At 34.5% G+C, this 13,003-nt stretch overlaps 3 protein-coding genes across 4 annotated transcripts; 2 read left to right on the forward strand and 1 right to left on the reverse strand.

The window, feature by feature from the left end:
- Positions 1-1,191: 1,191 nt before the first annotated feature.
- Positions 1,192-3,975, forward strand: LOC141690074 (pentatricopeptide repeat-containing protein At3g57430, chloroplastic). The gene has a single exon (XM_074494675.1). The coding sequence runs from the start codon at positions 1,278-1,280 to the stop codon at positions 3,915-3,917; it is 2,640 nt and encodes an 879-aa protein (XP_074350776.1). The 5' UTR covers positions 1,192-1,277; the 3' UTR covers positions 3,918-3,975.
- LOC141690075 (isoeugenol synthase 1-like) lies at positions 3,889-6,140 on the forward strand. 2 transcript variants are annotated; one of them, XM_074494676.1, is made up of 6 exons: positions 3,889-4,025; positions 4,428-4,675; positions 4,818-4,952; positions 5,064-5,298; positions 5,441-5,644; positions 5,797-6,140. In XM_074494676.1, the coding sequence occupies exons 2-6, from the start codon at positions 4,487-4,489 to the stop codon at positions 5,994-5,996; spliced, it is 963 nt and encodes a 320-aa protein (XP_074350777.1). In that variant the 5' UTR covers positions 3,889-4,025; positions 4,428-4,486; the 3' UTR covers positions 5,997-6,140. The 2 variants fall into 2 exon arrangements, with proteins under 2 accessions (XP_074350777.1, XP_074350778.1); XM_074494677.1 differs by having other exon boundaries at positions 3,892-4,025; positions 4,417-4,675.
- A 1,316-nt stretch (positions 6,141-7,456) lies between these two features.
- LOC141692960 (F-box/kelch-repeat protein At5g43190) lies at positions 7,457-8,712 on the reverse strand. The gene has a single exon (XM_074497930.1). It carries the CDS (start codon positions 8,709-8,711, stop codon positions 7,605-7,607), a length of 1,107 nt encoding a protein of 368 aa, XP_074354031.1. The 5' UTR covers position 8,712; the 3' UTR covers positions 7,457-7,604.
- Positions 8,713-13,003: the final 4,291 nt, after the last annotated feature.

Here is a 13,003-nt window from a genome sequence, read left to right on the forward strand (position 1 = left end):
TTATTTAATTAATAATATAATTTAAAAATAATTATATAGGGATCGAAATAATAATTATATAGTGTGTATCAAAAATTGGTCCTATAATATTTTGATACTTTTTTTGTGAGGAATATTTTGATACTTTTAGTATAAAATAAAATATAATTTCTCTTATCAATAAACGATATATACAGGAGGCTTGTTAAATGTGTGGCAATGGCTTTGTCAAATATAAAGAATCTAATCAAATAGGCGTAGTAATTTAATATGTGTTTGTCGAGAGTTACACTCAAAATAATAGCTAAATAAAATGAGTTAAATTTATAAGATCTCCGATAAGCTTAGCTAAATCCATTGGTTATATATTCATTAATTGTAATGGCTGGTTAAAATGTAACCAATCAAAATATATTATGGTCTTGTTTGTTTTGATATAACTCAACTATGTGATTTGAAATTTCTTAAAACATAAAAAAAGTCACGATTTTTGATTTAGCGCTCGTTTATTTCGATATAACCCGACTACGTAACTCACAGTTTCTAGTTTCTTGAATTCAAAATGGGTAACACCGTTTGATTTGCTGTATTTTAAACTCAAAAAAGGAAACTTCAAGTTTCATGATATTTATAGTTGCCAAGAAAAGAGGGGGAGATAGTTACCAAACTCCACCGTGATCGGCCCAAGTTACATATCTATTTAATGTAAAAAAATTAACTACGTAACCTCTAGTTACATATGAATAAACCAAACACGTCTATTTTAATTACCTTAAAACTTGAAGTTGCAATTTAGTTACGGGGAAGTTTAAGTTCCTGTGTAATTACAAAAATTGACGAAACGAACGAGGTTAAGTAGGCAAGGAAACTCCAAGTTTCAATGTTTTTATAGTTACGATAAAACATTGAAATTTAGTTACTACGGTCAATTATGATCACCGCAAATTACATAGCTATTTAATATAAAAATATTAATTATTTATCAAATTTAACTACGTAACTTATAATATAGTAATAACTCAAACACAAATTTTATAATTAGTCGGAAACTTGTAATTATAACTTAATAACGGGAAAATTAAAGTTCCTATGTAATCACATAATTGAAATAAACGAGACCTATAACCCCGATAATATTGGCTAAGATCATTTAATTTTTTTGTCATAAAGAGTTTTATTTTAAATTTGCCAATTAGGATATTTATTGCAGGAGAAAAACAGATTTAACTCTTGCGTTATCTGCTTTGTTTTGCAATAAACAGGCTGCAAGAACGCCAAACAAACTGTAATAACAACCAATGTTATCTCTTTCCCAAAATCTCTCCTCTCTCTCTCCACCACTTCACTCTCAAAAACACCCACCACTTCACAACCCCGACTCCACACTCAACTTCACCAAAAAATCTTCAAAACCCACCTCAAATTCAACATGGATAGAGTCTCTCCGCTCTCTAACTCGTTCCAATCAGTTCCAACAAGCCATTTACACTTACAACGACATGATAATGGCTGGTATTGTACCCAACAACTTCGCATTTCCAGCTGTTTTGAAGGCTGTTACAGGGTTACAAGACATGTATGTTGGCAAGCAGATTCAGGCTAGTGTTGTGAAACTTGGGTATGATTTATCTTCAGTGACGGTGGCGAATACGCTGTTGAATTTGTATGGGAAATGTGGGGATATTGGAGATGTTTACAAGGTGTTTGATAGAATTCCTGAGAGAGATCAAGTGTCGTGGAACTCTATGATTGCGGCGTTGTGTAGGTTTGAGGAATGGGTGGTTGCGTTGGAGTTTTTTAGGGTAATGCAATTGGAGGGAGTGGAGGCGAGCTCGTTTACGTTGGTCAGTGTGGCGCTTGTGTGCTCGAATTTGGAGAAACGGGATGGGTTGGTACTTGGGAAGCAAGTTCATGGGTTTAGTTTGAGAATTGGGGAAATGAAGACGTTTACGAATAATGCGTTGATGACAATGTATGCCAAGTTAGGACAGGTTGATGGTTCGAGAAATATGTTTGAGTTGTTTAAGGAGCGTGATATGGTGTCGTGGAACACTATGATTAGTGCTTTGTCGCAAAGTGATAGGTTTTCTGAGGCGTTGCTGTACTTTCAGCTTATGTTGCGTGAAGAGATTAAGCCTGATGGAGTTACTATTGCAAGTGTTCTTCCTGCGTGCTCGCATTTGGAGTTGTTAGATGTTGGGAAGAGAATTCATGCTTTTGTGTTGAGAAATGATGATTTGGCTAATAATTCTTATGTCGGAAGTGCTTTAGTTGACATGTATTGTAATTGCCGGAAAGTTGAGAGCGGACGTAGAGTTTTTGATGGTATTGTAGATAGAAAACTTGCTCTCTGGAATGCTATGCTTGCTGGTTATGCGCAGAATGGGTTTTACAAGAGTGCTTTGATATTATTTCAGGAAATGGTGGAGTTTTCAGGATTATTTCCTAGTCCCACCTCAATGGTAAGTGTCTTGCCTTCTTGCGTGCACTATGACGCATTTTCAGATAGGGAAGGAATGCATGGGTATGTGCTGAAGATGGGTTTTGGTAGTGACAGGTATATCCAGAACGCTCTTATGGACCTGTACTCTAGGATGGGAAAGATTGACATTTCAAAGAAAATATTTGAAAGTATGGATGTTAAAGACATTGTTTCTTGGAATACGATGATCACGGGTTATGTAGTCTGCGGACTCCATGAAGCGGCATTAATTTTACTTCATGAAATGCAACACGCAGAAGTAGAAAATTTGAAACTTGATGGTTTTGTTGAAAGAAGATCATTATGCAAGCCAAATTCTATAACTCTCATGACTATCCTTCCTGGTTGTGCTGCTTTGGCTGCACTAGCAAAAGGAAAGGAAATCCATGCTTATGCAATAAGAAATGCTCTGAGTTCAGATGTCACAGTAGGAAGTGCCTTGGTTGACATGTATGCTAAATGTGGTTGCCTGAATTTGGCTAGAAGAGTTTTTGACGGCATGAGTATTAGGAATGTGATCACATGGAATGTAATGATTATGGCTTATGGAATGCATGGGAAGGGAAAGCAAGCTTTAGAACTTTTTAATAAGATGGCTCTTAAAGGAGCTGGGTGCGAGGAAGTTAAGCCTAATGAGGTTACATTAATTGCAGTATTTTCTGCATGTAGTCACTCTGGAATGGTAGATGAAGGCCGGAATCTGTTTCAGAGATTAAAAAAGGACTATGGAATGGAACCCACATCCGATCATTATGCTTGTGTTGTTGATTTGCTAGGGCGAGCAGGTCAATTGGAGGAAGCTTATAAACTAGTCAACACGATGCCTCTTGATTACGACAGAGCAGGTGCGTGGAGTAGTTTGCTTGGTGCTTGCCGGATTCACCATAACGTAGAAATTGGAGAAATTGCAGCCAATAATCTCCTTAAGTTGGAGCCAGATGTGGCTAGTCACTATGTTCTGCTCTCCAATATTTACTCATCTGCCGGTCTCTGGGAGAAAGCAACGGAGGTGCGAAAGAAGATGACGAACATGGGAGTAAGAAAAGAGCCCGGGTGCAGTTGGATTGAGTTTGAGGATGAGGTGCATAAGTTCATTGCCGGTGATGGATCACATCCTCAAAGCAAGCAGCTCCATGAGTTTCTCGAGACCCTGTCGGAGAAATTGAAAAAAGGAGGCTATGTGCCAGATACATCTTGTGTTCTTCACAATGTTAACGAGGACGAAAAGGAGAATTTACTATGCAGCCATAGTGAGAGACTGGCGATAGCTTTCGGTCTTCTCAATAGTCCTCCTGGAACCACCATTCGAGTTGCAAAGAACCTGAGGGTTTGTAATGATTGCCATGCTGCTACTAAGATTATCTCAAAAGTAGTTGAGAGGGAGATCATCGTACGTGATGTAAGGAGATTTCACTATTTCAAAGATGGAACTTGTTCATGCGGGGATTATTGGTGAGAACATAGACAGTTCTCAGATGTGGCCCTTCTCGACATCGACATGTGGACAGTTCAAATCCATTTGGTGTGTATATTTTGTTTGTGTCTTGTACCAGTACTACTTCAGGTAAATTATGAATATAGAATTCTTCTCTTGCCTTATATACACAGTATCAGGTATATTTTTGTTTGGCTTCAAGCTCGCCTTGATTTTAATGGTGTACACGATATTTTGTTAGGTATCAGGCTTGTCTGATTTTAATGGTGTACACAACATTTTGTTAGGTATCAGGCCTGACCTGCCATGATTTTAATGGTGTACACAACATTTTGCGGAGTCTGGCCTAATTTATTTATTTTTCTTCAAAACATATACTATATGTTTTGTAGTTATATTATAGAACAGTACTCAAAGGCGCCGCGTACGCAATAGATTTTTGTTTGGTTTATTTTTCTTTAAAACATATTTATATTTTGTAATTATATAATAGAACAATACTCAAAGGCGTACACGCTAGATTTTTGTTAGGTATGCAGCCTGCCTTGAATTTTGATTAAAATGGCGTACACAACGTCACAAATTCAAGAATGGGCGACATTAAGAAGAGTAAGATACTGGTGTTTGGAGGAAGCGGATATTTAGGTAAGTTCATGGTAAAGGGGAGCACCTCAGCTGGTCATCCAACTTATTTCTATGTTCGCCCTGTGAAACCCCAAGATCATATGAAGCTTAATCTGCTTAAAGAATATCTAACCATGGGAGTTACAATTTTTCAGGTATATTTCTCATATATAAATAGTAATTCAATATTTCAGACATTATTGCATCTATGCACGACAAGAACAGATTTTACTCTTAATACTAACAGGGGATTTGAACATTGAATTGTTAGACCTTTTTTTCTGTTTGTATAAATAGGGAGAACTGGACGAACACGACAAGCTTGTGGAGGTGCTCCGTCAGGTAGATATTGTTATTGCAACACTAGGAGTACCTACTTACATGGAACAGCTCAAAATATTAAAAGCAATGAAAGAGGCTGGCAATATAAAGGTCATTAACTGCTAACTATTCGTGCGTGTTTATATATGTGAAATTTATTTCTAGCAATTATTCACCTAACCTGATTCTCTCTATCTCCATTTATATATAAATATATTTCAGAGATTTATCCCGTCAGAATTCGGAAGTGAGGCTGACAGAATTAGTCCAGTACTTCCAGCGTTTCAAGAATGTATTGACATAAAGAAGCTAATCAGAAGGGAAGTTGAAAAATCTGGAATACCATATACTTTCGTAGCTGCAAATTCATTTGGGGCATATTTTGTTAATTTCCTGCTTCGTCCTTATGACAAAAAGCTCCACAAATTTATCATCTATGGGACTGGTGAAACAAAATGTAAGTCAATTTACCTTTAATTTTTTTGTCCAGCAAATATATATATGCATGGACCAAATCTGCATATGTTTGCAAAAATTCATAATTCACAAAGGTTGATACTTTTAAGAATTCTTCTTAAGAATGTTCCATTTGAATGTAGTTGTGTGTAATTTCGAAAAGGACGTAGCTGGATATACTGTGAAAGCTGCAACAGATCCCCGAACAGAAAATGGTATAGTTATCTACAGGCTCCCGAAAAATATAATCACTCAGTTAGATTTAATTTCACGCTGGGAGAAAAAAACCGGGCATACCGTGGAAAAGACCTACATTTCTGAGGAAGAGATCATCAAGCTCTCTCGGTGTAAGATACCATGTACTTTTGTATTTTCCAGACTTGTGATTTGACCCAAATTGTCACATTGTTTTTTCTGAAATTTCTAACTTCACCAGTCATTTTTGAAAAGTCGAAAAAAAAAGATAAAGCACTAATCAACTAAGAATTTTAATATGCAGCCTCTAGATTACAGAATGCTGTCGCCGGCGCCATAGTTCATAGCATGTTTATAAAAGGTGATGAGATGAATTATGAACTTACAGCGGATGACTTAGATGCGGTTAAGCTGTATCCGGATTACAAGTATACTACAGTTGATGAACTTCTAGATATCTTTATGGTTGATCCACCAAAACCAGTAGTATCTACTTTCGAGTAGTTAATTTGTTTTTCTCCGGCTTGCATCGGTTTTTCCTTGTTCCTCTTTTTTCCGCATGATGCCTTGGCTTGGATGCAACTGGATGACTGCATAGACAGTACTGATATATTGATGTTTAATTATAGTACAACAGTTATTTTTACACACCACCTTCATTTTTTGATTGTTTATCTTATGAGTTATGACACGCTAGTACTTGGCTAGTCCATCTAGCACCACAGCCATCTTTTCCATTTACAATAAATTATAGTGATGGCATCATATACATGGCCTCCCTACAGTCATGATCGTAGTAACCGTAATAACCTCGTAACGCTCCCCCCTCCCCCGGTTCCATGAAACAGGTTACATAATAAAAGGCCTACGTCTACTGTATGCGTGGTGTGCCTTCAGAATCTGTAAGTTCAAGTGTTGCAAACTACAAATAACAAGAAGTTGTAACTGGAAGTTACGCCTCCGTAAACGTTTCACCCCACGTCTTAATTTTATCCTCTAAACATTATACGTGTCATTCAACATGATACCCTCTGTCAAATAGCTTATAACAGTCACCCCTTGCTAACCTAGGGGATAACTGACTAGTCATATGAGAATAAAAAGAGAAACTAAAGAAAAGAGACAGACATAACAAGACAACTAAAAAAATAGACATTCCCTTCGGACAATACCTAGGAACAGTAAAACAAGCTGTCACATGGTATTAAACTATCACTTCCATTTGCTTTTGTCCATTTTATTGTTCTCTAAAATCCCAATAATTTAGAAAATGGTTACATCATAGCAAACCATATCTTTGCATCATGTTATCCTTAAACTTAATTAGAACATGTCATTACAAATCAAATCACACTGACATAGTGAATAAGATTAAAAGCGTTATTTCAATTTTACATTCTCAATCATCTTTGAGGACCTTAACTTTCTAAACCAAATTTCTGGAAGTACCAAGTTCACATACTGGTTCAATGCTGTTGGTGTTAAACTGTTGACCAATAAATCATCTCTTCAACTTGCTATACTAAATTATTAAATAAGTCAAATTATAAATTTAATTATATATAAGACTATTCCACAAAGCTTGACTAAGTTTTATTCCCCATCAACTTGTTTGATTTGTTGATCCAGATCTCACTTATTTCCAAGTTAATGACTTCAAACTACCAAGCTTCATTCATTCTTACATGAACACATGAGCTTTCTAAGTTATTCTGTAGCTAGATTAATTTTCTATTCAAAAGCACCCATAATTTGAATAATTTGCCCATAATTAGAATACTATTTAACATATCAGAAAAAAGTGAAATTTTAGGTGTTCTTTTCGGATATTAAAACTTCTGTCGACAATTTACATATCTAAATTGTTGAAATCGTCATTTGGTTAGATGATAAACTTTGATGAAATCGTCTTTCTTTTGGTTAGATGATAAATTTTCGTGATAACAGCAACAACACCACCTACAGTCTTAAACACCTAATTAAAATCTTTATTACTCTGTATAATCTATAATCATACACAAACATGTATACAAATCACAAAGGGTGAAAACCCCATGAATTTACATCACAAATTACAATCAAGCCAAGAAAACATAAAAGAACATACAAGAACTAGACATAAGGATGAAGCTGAGGCACAAATGAGAACCACTTGAATCCACAACTCCATTTTTCAGGCATAGAAGGACACTTAGGTAGCCAATGCCAGGTCCTCCTCGAAACCTTATAATACAAAATCTCCGGCCAAGAATAACAACAAACACACATCATTTCTTGATGCCAGAACACATACAAATGCTCGTAATTATGAAAACACACCGACACCAGTTTCCTGCACATCATATCAGGAACACTTCCGATCTCAACCCAATTCTCGCCTCCTCGGCTCAACTCCCAAATCTTTAGGTTTCTCGATATCCCATTGTTCCCAATTCCACCAAACAAATACAATTTCTCGTTCCCATCGCTAACCAACCGCCCGAAAACCAGCTCTCGCGGAGAAACAGTAAACGAATTCTCCCAATTCCCAGTCTCCAAACCAAACACCGTAACCCTAAACGGACCTCTCGTAGCAAAATACAGTCGGGAATTAAAACAAACACCTTGTGTGCGATAATTAATATCAACCTCCGAACCGTAATTCTCCCAACCCTCATTAATCGAGTCGTAAACAAACACAGAACACCTCGAATCTTGACAAATCACAAACAATTTGTACCTTTCAACCCCTAAAACCATACTAAAACACTCAAACTCAAAAGGGTGTTTCGGGAACTTCACAGTCCTCGAAGATCTCGCAAGCAAGTTACAAATTATAAACGAATTCGAATCCAAATCGGAAAAACAAAGCATCCCTTTTACAGAACAAATCAACGTAGCAGACGGCGGCAAAATCGAAGACAACGAAAGAAACTGAGCTCGCCATATATTCAAATTCGTGTTGTAGAGAAAATACTGGTGAGTGAATTGCGGGTGAGAGAGTAACAAAAACGACGTCGTGGAGGGAGATGAGGAAGAAGAGAAGTGTTTGGAGATGAAAGAAGGGGAGAAAGTGAGGGACTTGAAGTGCTTACAAGTTGATTGTAAGTAGAGAAATGTTTTGAGGGGGAGACAAGAGAGTATGTTTTCCAAGATTTCTTCTGGTAGTTTGCTCCACAAGTTTGGATCCATTTTTTGAGGTGGGTTTGGTGGTGTGTTTGCGTATCTGTTTATCACCATGCTTGCCTTTGTTTGAAGAAGTGAGATTGCTGGAAGGGAATATATAGGGTCCGAACGGGTCACAAGAACGGTACAAATTATAAATAATCGTGGAAACTTATAATTTTTTTTATGTGTTTATATTTTTATAATAATCACGGAAACTTATAATTTTAATATGTAATGTCCGAACATATAAATTTGTTTTATGTGTTTATGGTTTCATAAGAATCGCGAAAGCTTGTAATTTTAATACGTTTTGATTGATTTCTTTTTATAATAGTGATGGATCTTTTACATTCACATCAACTTGATCGACTAATTTGGGCTAAAATTATAAATTTTCACGCTTATCTTGTGTCCACGGGAGCGTAATAAATAAATCGTTATAAATAACATAGTGAATTTCGTATTTATAATACCGTTATAAATAACATAACGAAAATCGTGTTTATAATAGATATTATAAATACCATAATAAATAAATACATTATACATGAATGAAAAAATAAACTTATAACATATTTGCGTTACATGATTTTCAATTTTGTCATAAATAAGTTACGGATGTAGCGAAAATCGTATTTATTATGAATATTATTAATATAACATTAAATAAATACAAGAACGATGAAATGAACTTATAATTTATTTGTGTTGTATAATTTTCAGTTTTTGTCATAGATAAGTAACGAATGCCTTACAAATCCTAACTACGATGAGAAAAAAACGGATTTATGATCTATTTATATTATGTAATTTATAGTTTTTGTCGATGATAAGTTACGAACGTTTTAAAATTTATAGATCCGATAACGTACAAATACGAAAGAGGAAAACGTATTTACAAATTAGAATTTTCTTATAGCACACAGATATCGATCTATATTCGCCTATAGATTGAAACTTCTTTAAATGTTCGCGTGTGCTTTGAAAAGGAGGGTGTGAGTGTGACCGAGTCATGGAAACTACAATGAATGGAAGAGATAAGAGGCGGACGATAAAGATGAGAACGAAGATGAACAAATGCATTTGAGGAGGGTGAAGTCATTTCTGTTGCGAAATTATTACTTTGTGATCAAAACTACTACAACTACAATCATGCATTCATAGTCTATCATTAGATAAATATAAAATTGGATCATGATATTCGTGTTTTATTAAATAGTGAAAGAAATAATCGAATATTAACGTCATTTTAATTCCGATTTTTATATAGGTAAATTATATTGTATATTGTCGATAGGACCGGACACAATTTTGGTTTTGGCATGAAATCAGGATCGAACCGAATCTACTGATCCAAGATCAGGACTGGCTGAATATTGCTGGTCCGGTCCCCGATCCGTAAAATTAAAAAAATTAATAGATTATAAACTAAACTTCGTGCTTAATGAGATAAAACATCTATATTCATACATTAAAAAGTTAATATTTATTTTTATAATAAGATATATATACTTCTTTTAAAAATTTTATTGTCGTACAAACTAATAAAACTTTGTTATATATATCAATTTGAAAGAAAATTCAAAATTAAATAACAAAGGTTAAAATTCGTATAGATATTAATTAATCTGATGCCAATACCGGAAAGAGTTGTTCGGTCCTCGGTTCATAATTTTGAAAAATAATCAGTTTTTTGTCCGATCAAGTCGGTTCAGTCTGGTTTTGAACCTTTGTTCAGTCCTATTCGCGGGTATTTTGACTAATTATATCCAGAATTTTAGGATTTTATCAACTTAAGGTCCTAAGTTCGATTTTAAGTGAACTCTCCAATCTAAATAAAGGAAATGACAATATGATGATGTATCAATCCTCTCGAGGATTAGTTGAGATTTACGGCGGCGGAGTCCCGGGGTCACCTTCGGATGCAAGTGCCCCTCATGACAATTTTTTTTTAAAATATTTTACCATGTGTGATCGGTAAAAAAAATTGTAACTTCTTACCGTTTGCCCCAATTCTAAGCTTGATTCTCACTATATTCAACTCCATTATTATTTATTTTGTTCTAATCACATTTTGTTTTATCCCGATAAAAGGAAAATAGTTAGAAATACATTTAATGGAAGTATTCAACACATAATTGCTGATAAAAAGTTTGTAAGTGATGTTTTATGAAATAAGTTAATTTCTAAACTAAATATGTGTTTGTTAAAATCAGCAAGGCGTTTTCTTTTTAAAAAAAGTGCAAAAAATAAATTTTAACTGTAAATATGATTCAAATAGTATAAGATATTTCTAGGGTGCCCCCAGGAGAATTAAATTATCTCTGAACTCCGTTACGGCGGGTGTGCGAAAACTGGTCTGAACACATGATTAACAAAGTTATATTATATTTAAAAATTATAATTTTGATATACGACACGTGAATACGGTACGTAACGACATCAATAATTAGTGTTCAAGTGTGAAAAATTAGTACGTGGCCACGAAAAGATACAAATATAATTAATGTCAGGTTTGATTTGCCGATATAAATATATGACGCGAAATGCAGTACGCGAAATAAATAATTATTTTAAAAATATCAATAATTTATAATATAATTTATAAACCTTATTTTATACTAAATAACAAGTACGAATTACATATACTATTTCTATATAACTTATATAAACAAGCAATTTTACCCGTATTTCGCACACAAAAATTTATTGTTATATACAAAATTATAAAAAAGAATTTAATGTAATTCAAGCATAATATATTTTATAAAAATATATTTTATAAAAATATATTGTTAATATATTTTAAGCATAATATATTGTTAGCTGATCATGATCATTGAAATCTTCAAGTCCTGTAATATTTTTATCATCAAAAGATACATTGATAGATTCCATGACAACCCTTGTTCTTAAATTGTAGACTCTGAAGGCTTTTGTGGAAAGTGGATATCCAACAAAAATTTCCTCATCAGGTTTTAGATCAAATTTTGATAGCTGTTCAGGATGAGTCTTAAGAACAAAACACTTGCATCCAAATACATGAAAATATTTCATAGTTGGCTTCTTTTTCTTCACCATCTCATATGGTGTTTTTCCATGCTTGTTAATCAGTGTAGCATTCTGTGTAAAACAAACAGTCTGCACAGCTTCAACCCAAAAGTTGTAAGTAATTCTGTGTAAAACAAATAGATTGCAGAACCATCAGAACTTGTTGAAAGTCTGGCTTCATAAATGTTACCATGCCTGGAACCTTTCAGAACCACTTTGCCTGTAGAATTACTTACAACTTCACAGTGTTCTTCAAAGAAATCCACATGATAACTTCTGTCACAGATTTGACTCACACTTAGCAGATTGTGTTTAAGTCCTGAGACAAGAGCTACTGATTCAATGATGACATTCCCAAGATTGATATTGCCATATCCGAGAGTTTTTTCCATGTTGCCATCTCCATAAGAAAATCCTGGGCCAGCCTTTTCCACAAAATCTGATAGCAGGGCTTTATTTCCAGTCATATGTCCTGAACATCCACTGTCCAGAACTAGGATATTTTTCCTGTTGCCCTGCAATCACAAAGACCACTATAGGTTAGTTTTAAGGACCCAGACTTGCTTGGATCCTTTGGCCTTATTAAGTTTATTAGCATTTGCAGCGGTTTTAATTTCAGAGTTTATGTTAACATGCTGTTTATCATACTTTGCATCAGAACTTACACTAGAAGGAATAATGCTAACTTTCTTTAAAGAAGGTTTTATTTGATAATAATCATAGTACAAACTATGATATTCATTACAAGTATAAATGGAATGCCATAAACTACTACAATGAAAACAAGAATTTTGTGGTTTAAACCTAACAGACTGACTCTTAACTCCTGATCTAGGAGGTAAATAGTTTAACTCCTTATATCTAGGAGGTAAGAAGCAAGATGGTTAGATATTGTTTATATATTTTATAAGAATTTAATGAAATTGAATATTGATAAATTACTAAAAATGTAGATATTCAATTGGTTTAAAGATGCTAACTAACCTTGTAAATTCTTTAAAACCGATACTTATTTATAAAGTTATAAGTTATATTTGTCAAAAAAAACTCCGGGAAATGGCTTTTTTATTTCCAGAGCAAGAATATGGTGAAAAGACAAAATTGTCCCCCGAATCACGTATATCGCTCTGGGAAGAAAAATGAATGCAAGGGTATTTTGGTCTTTTTACATTTTTAGCTCCGGAAACAAAAAACAAGCTCCGAAAATAATATTTCCCAAAACGCCCCCCACCGTGGTTCATCAATACGCCAATAAGCCACCTGACACAAAAGTAGGTGCGCAACAATGAGGTTGGATTATTATTTATCAAGGC

This window comes from Apium graveolens, chromosome 10 (genome assembly GCF_009905375.1).
Source record: "Apium graveolens cultivar Ventura chromosome 10, ASM990537v1, whole genome shotgun sequence".
Taxonomy (NCBI): Eukaryota; Viridiplantae; Streptophyta; class Magnoliopsida; order Apiales; family Apiaceae; genus Apium; species Apium graveolens.

Excerpts from the sequence above, each read along its gene's own strand:
- LOC141690075 (XM_074494676.1), top strand. The coding sequence starts at position 4,487 with ATGGGCGACATTAAGAAGAGTAAGATACTGGTGTTTGGAGGAAGCGGA. Across the intron at positions 4,676-4,817 it reads TGGGAGTTACAATTTTTCAG|GGAGAACTGGACGAACACGA; the intron begins GTATATTTCTCA and ends TTGTATAAATAG. Across the intron at positions 5,299-5,440 it reads TGGGACTGGTGAAACAAAAT|TTGTGTGTAATTTCGAAAAG; the intron begins GTAAGTCAATTT and ends ATTTGAATGTAG.
- LOC141692960 (XM_074497930.1), bottom strand. The coding sequence starts at position 8,711 with ATGGTGATAAACAGATACGCAAACACACCACCAAACCCACCTCAAAAA.
- LOC141690074 (XM_074494675.1), top strand. The coding sequence starts at position 1,278 with ATGTTATCTCTTTCCCAAAATCTCTCCTCTCTCTCTCCACCACTTCAC.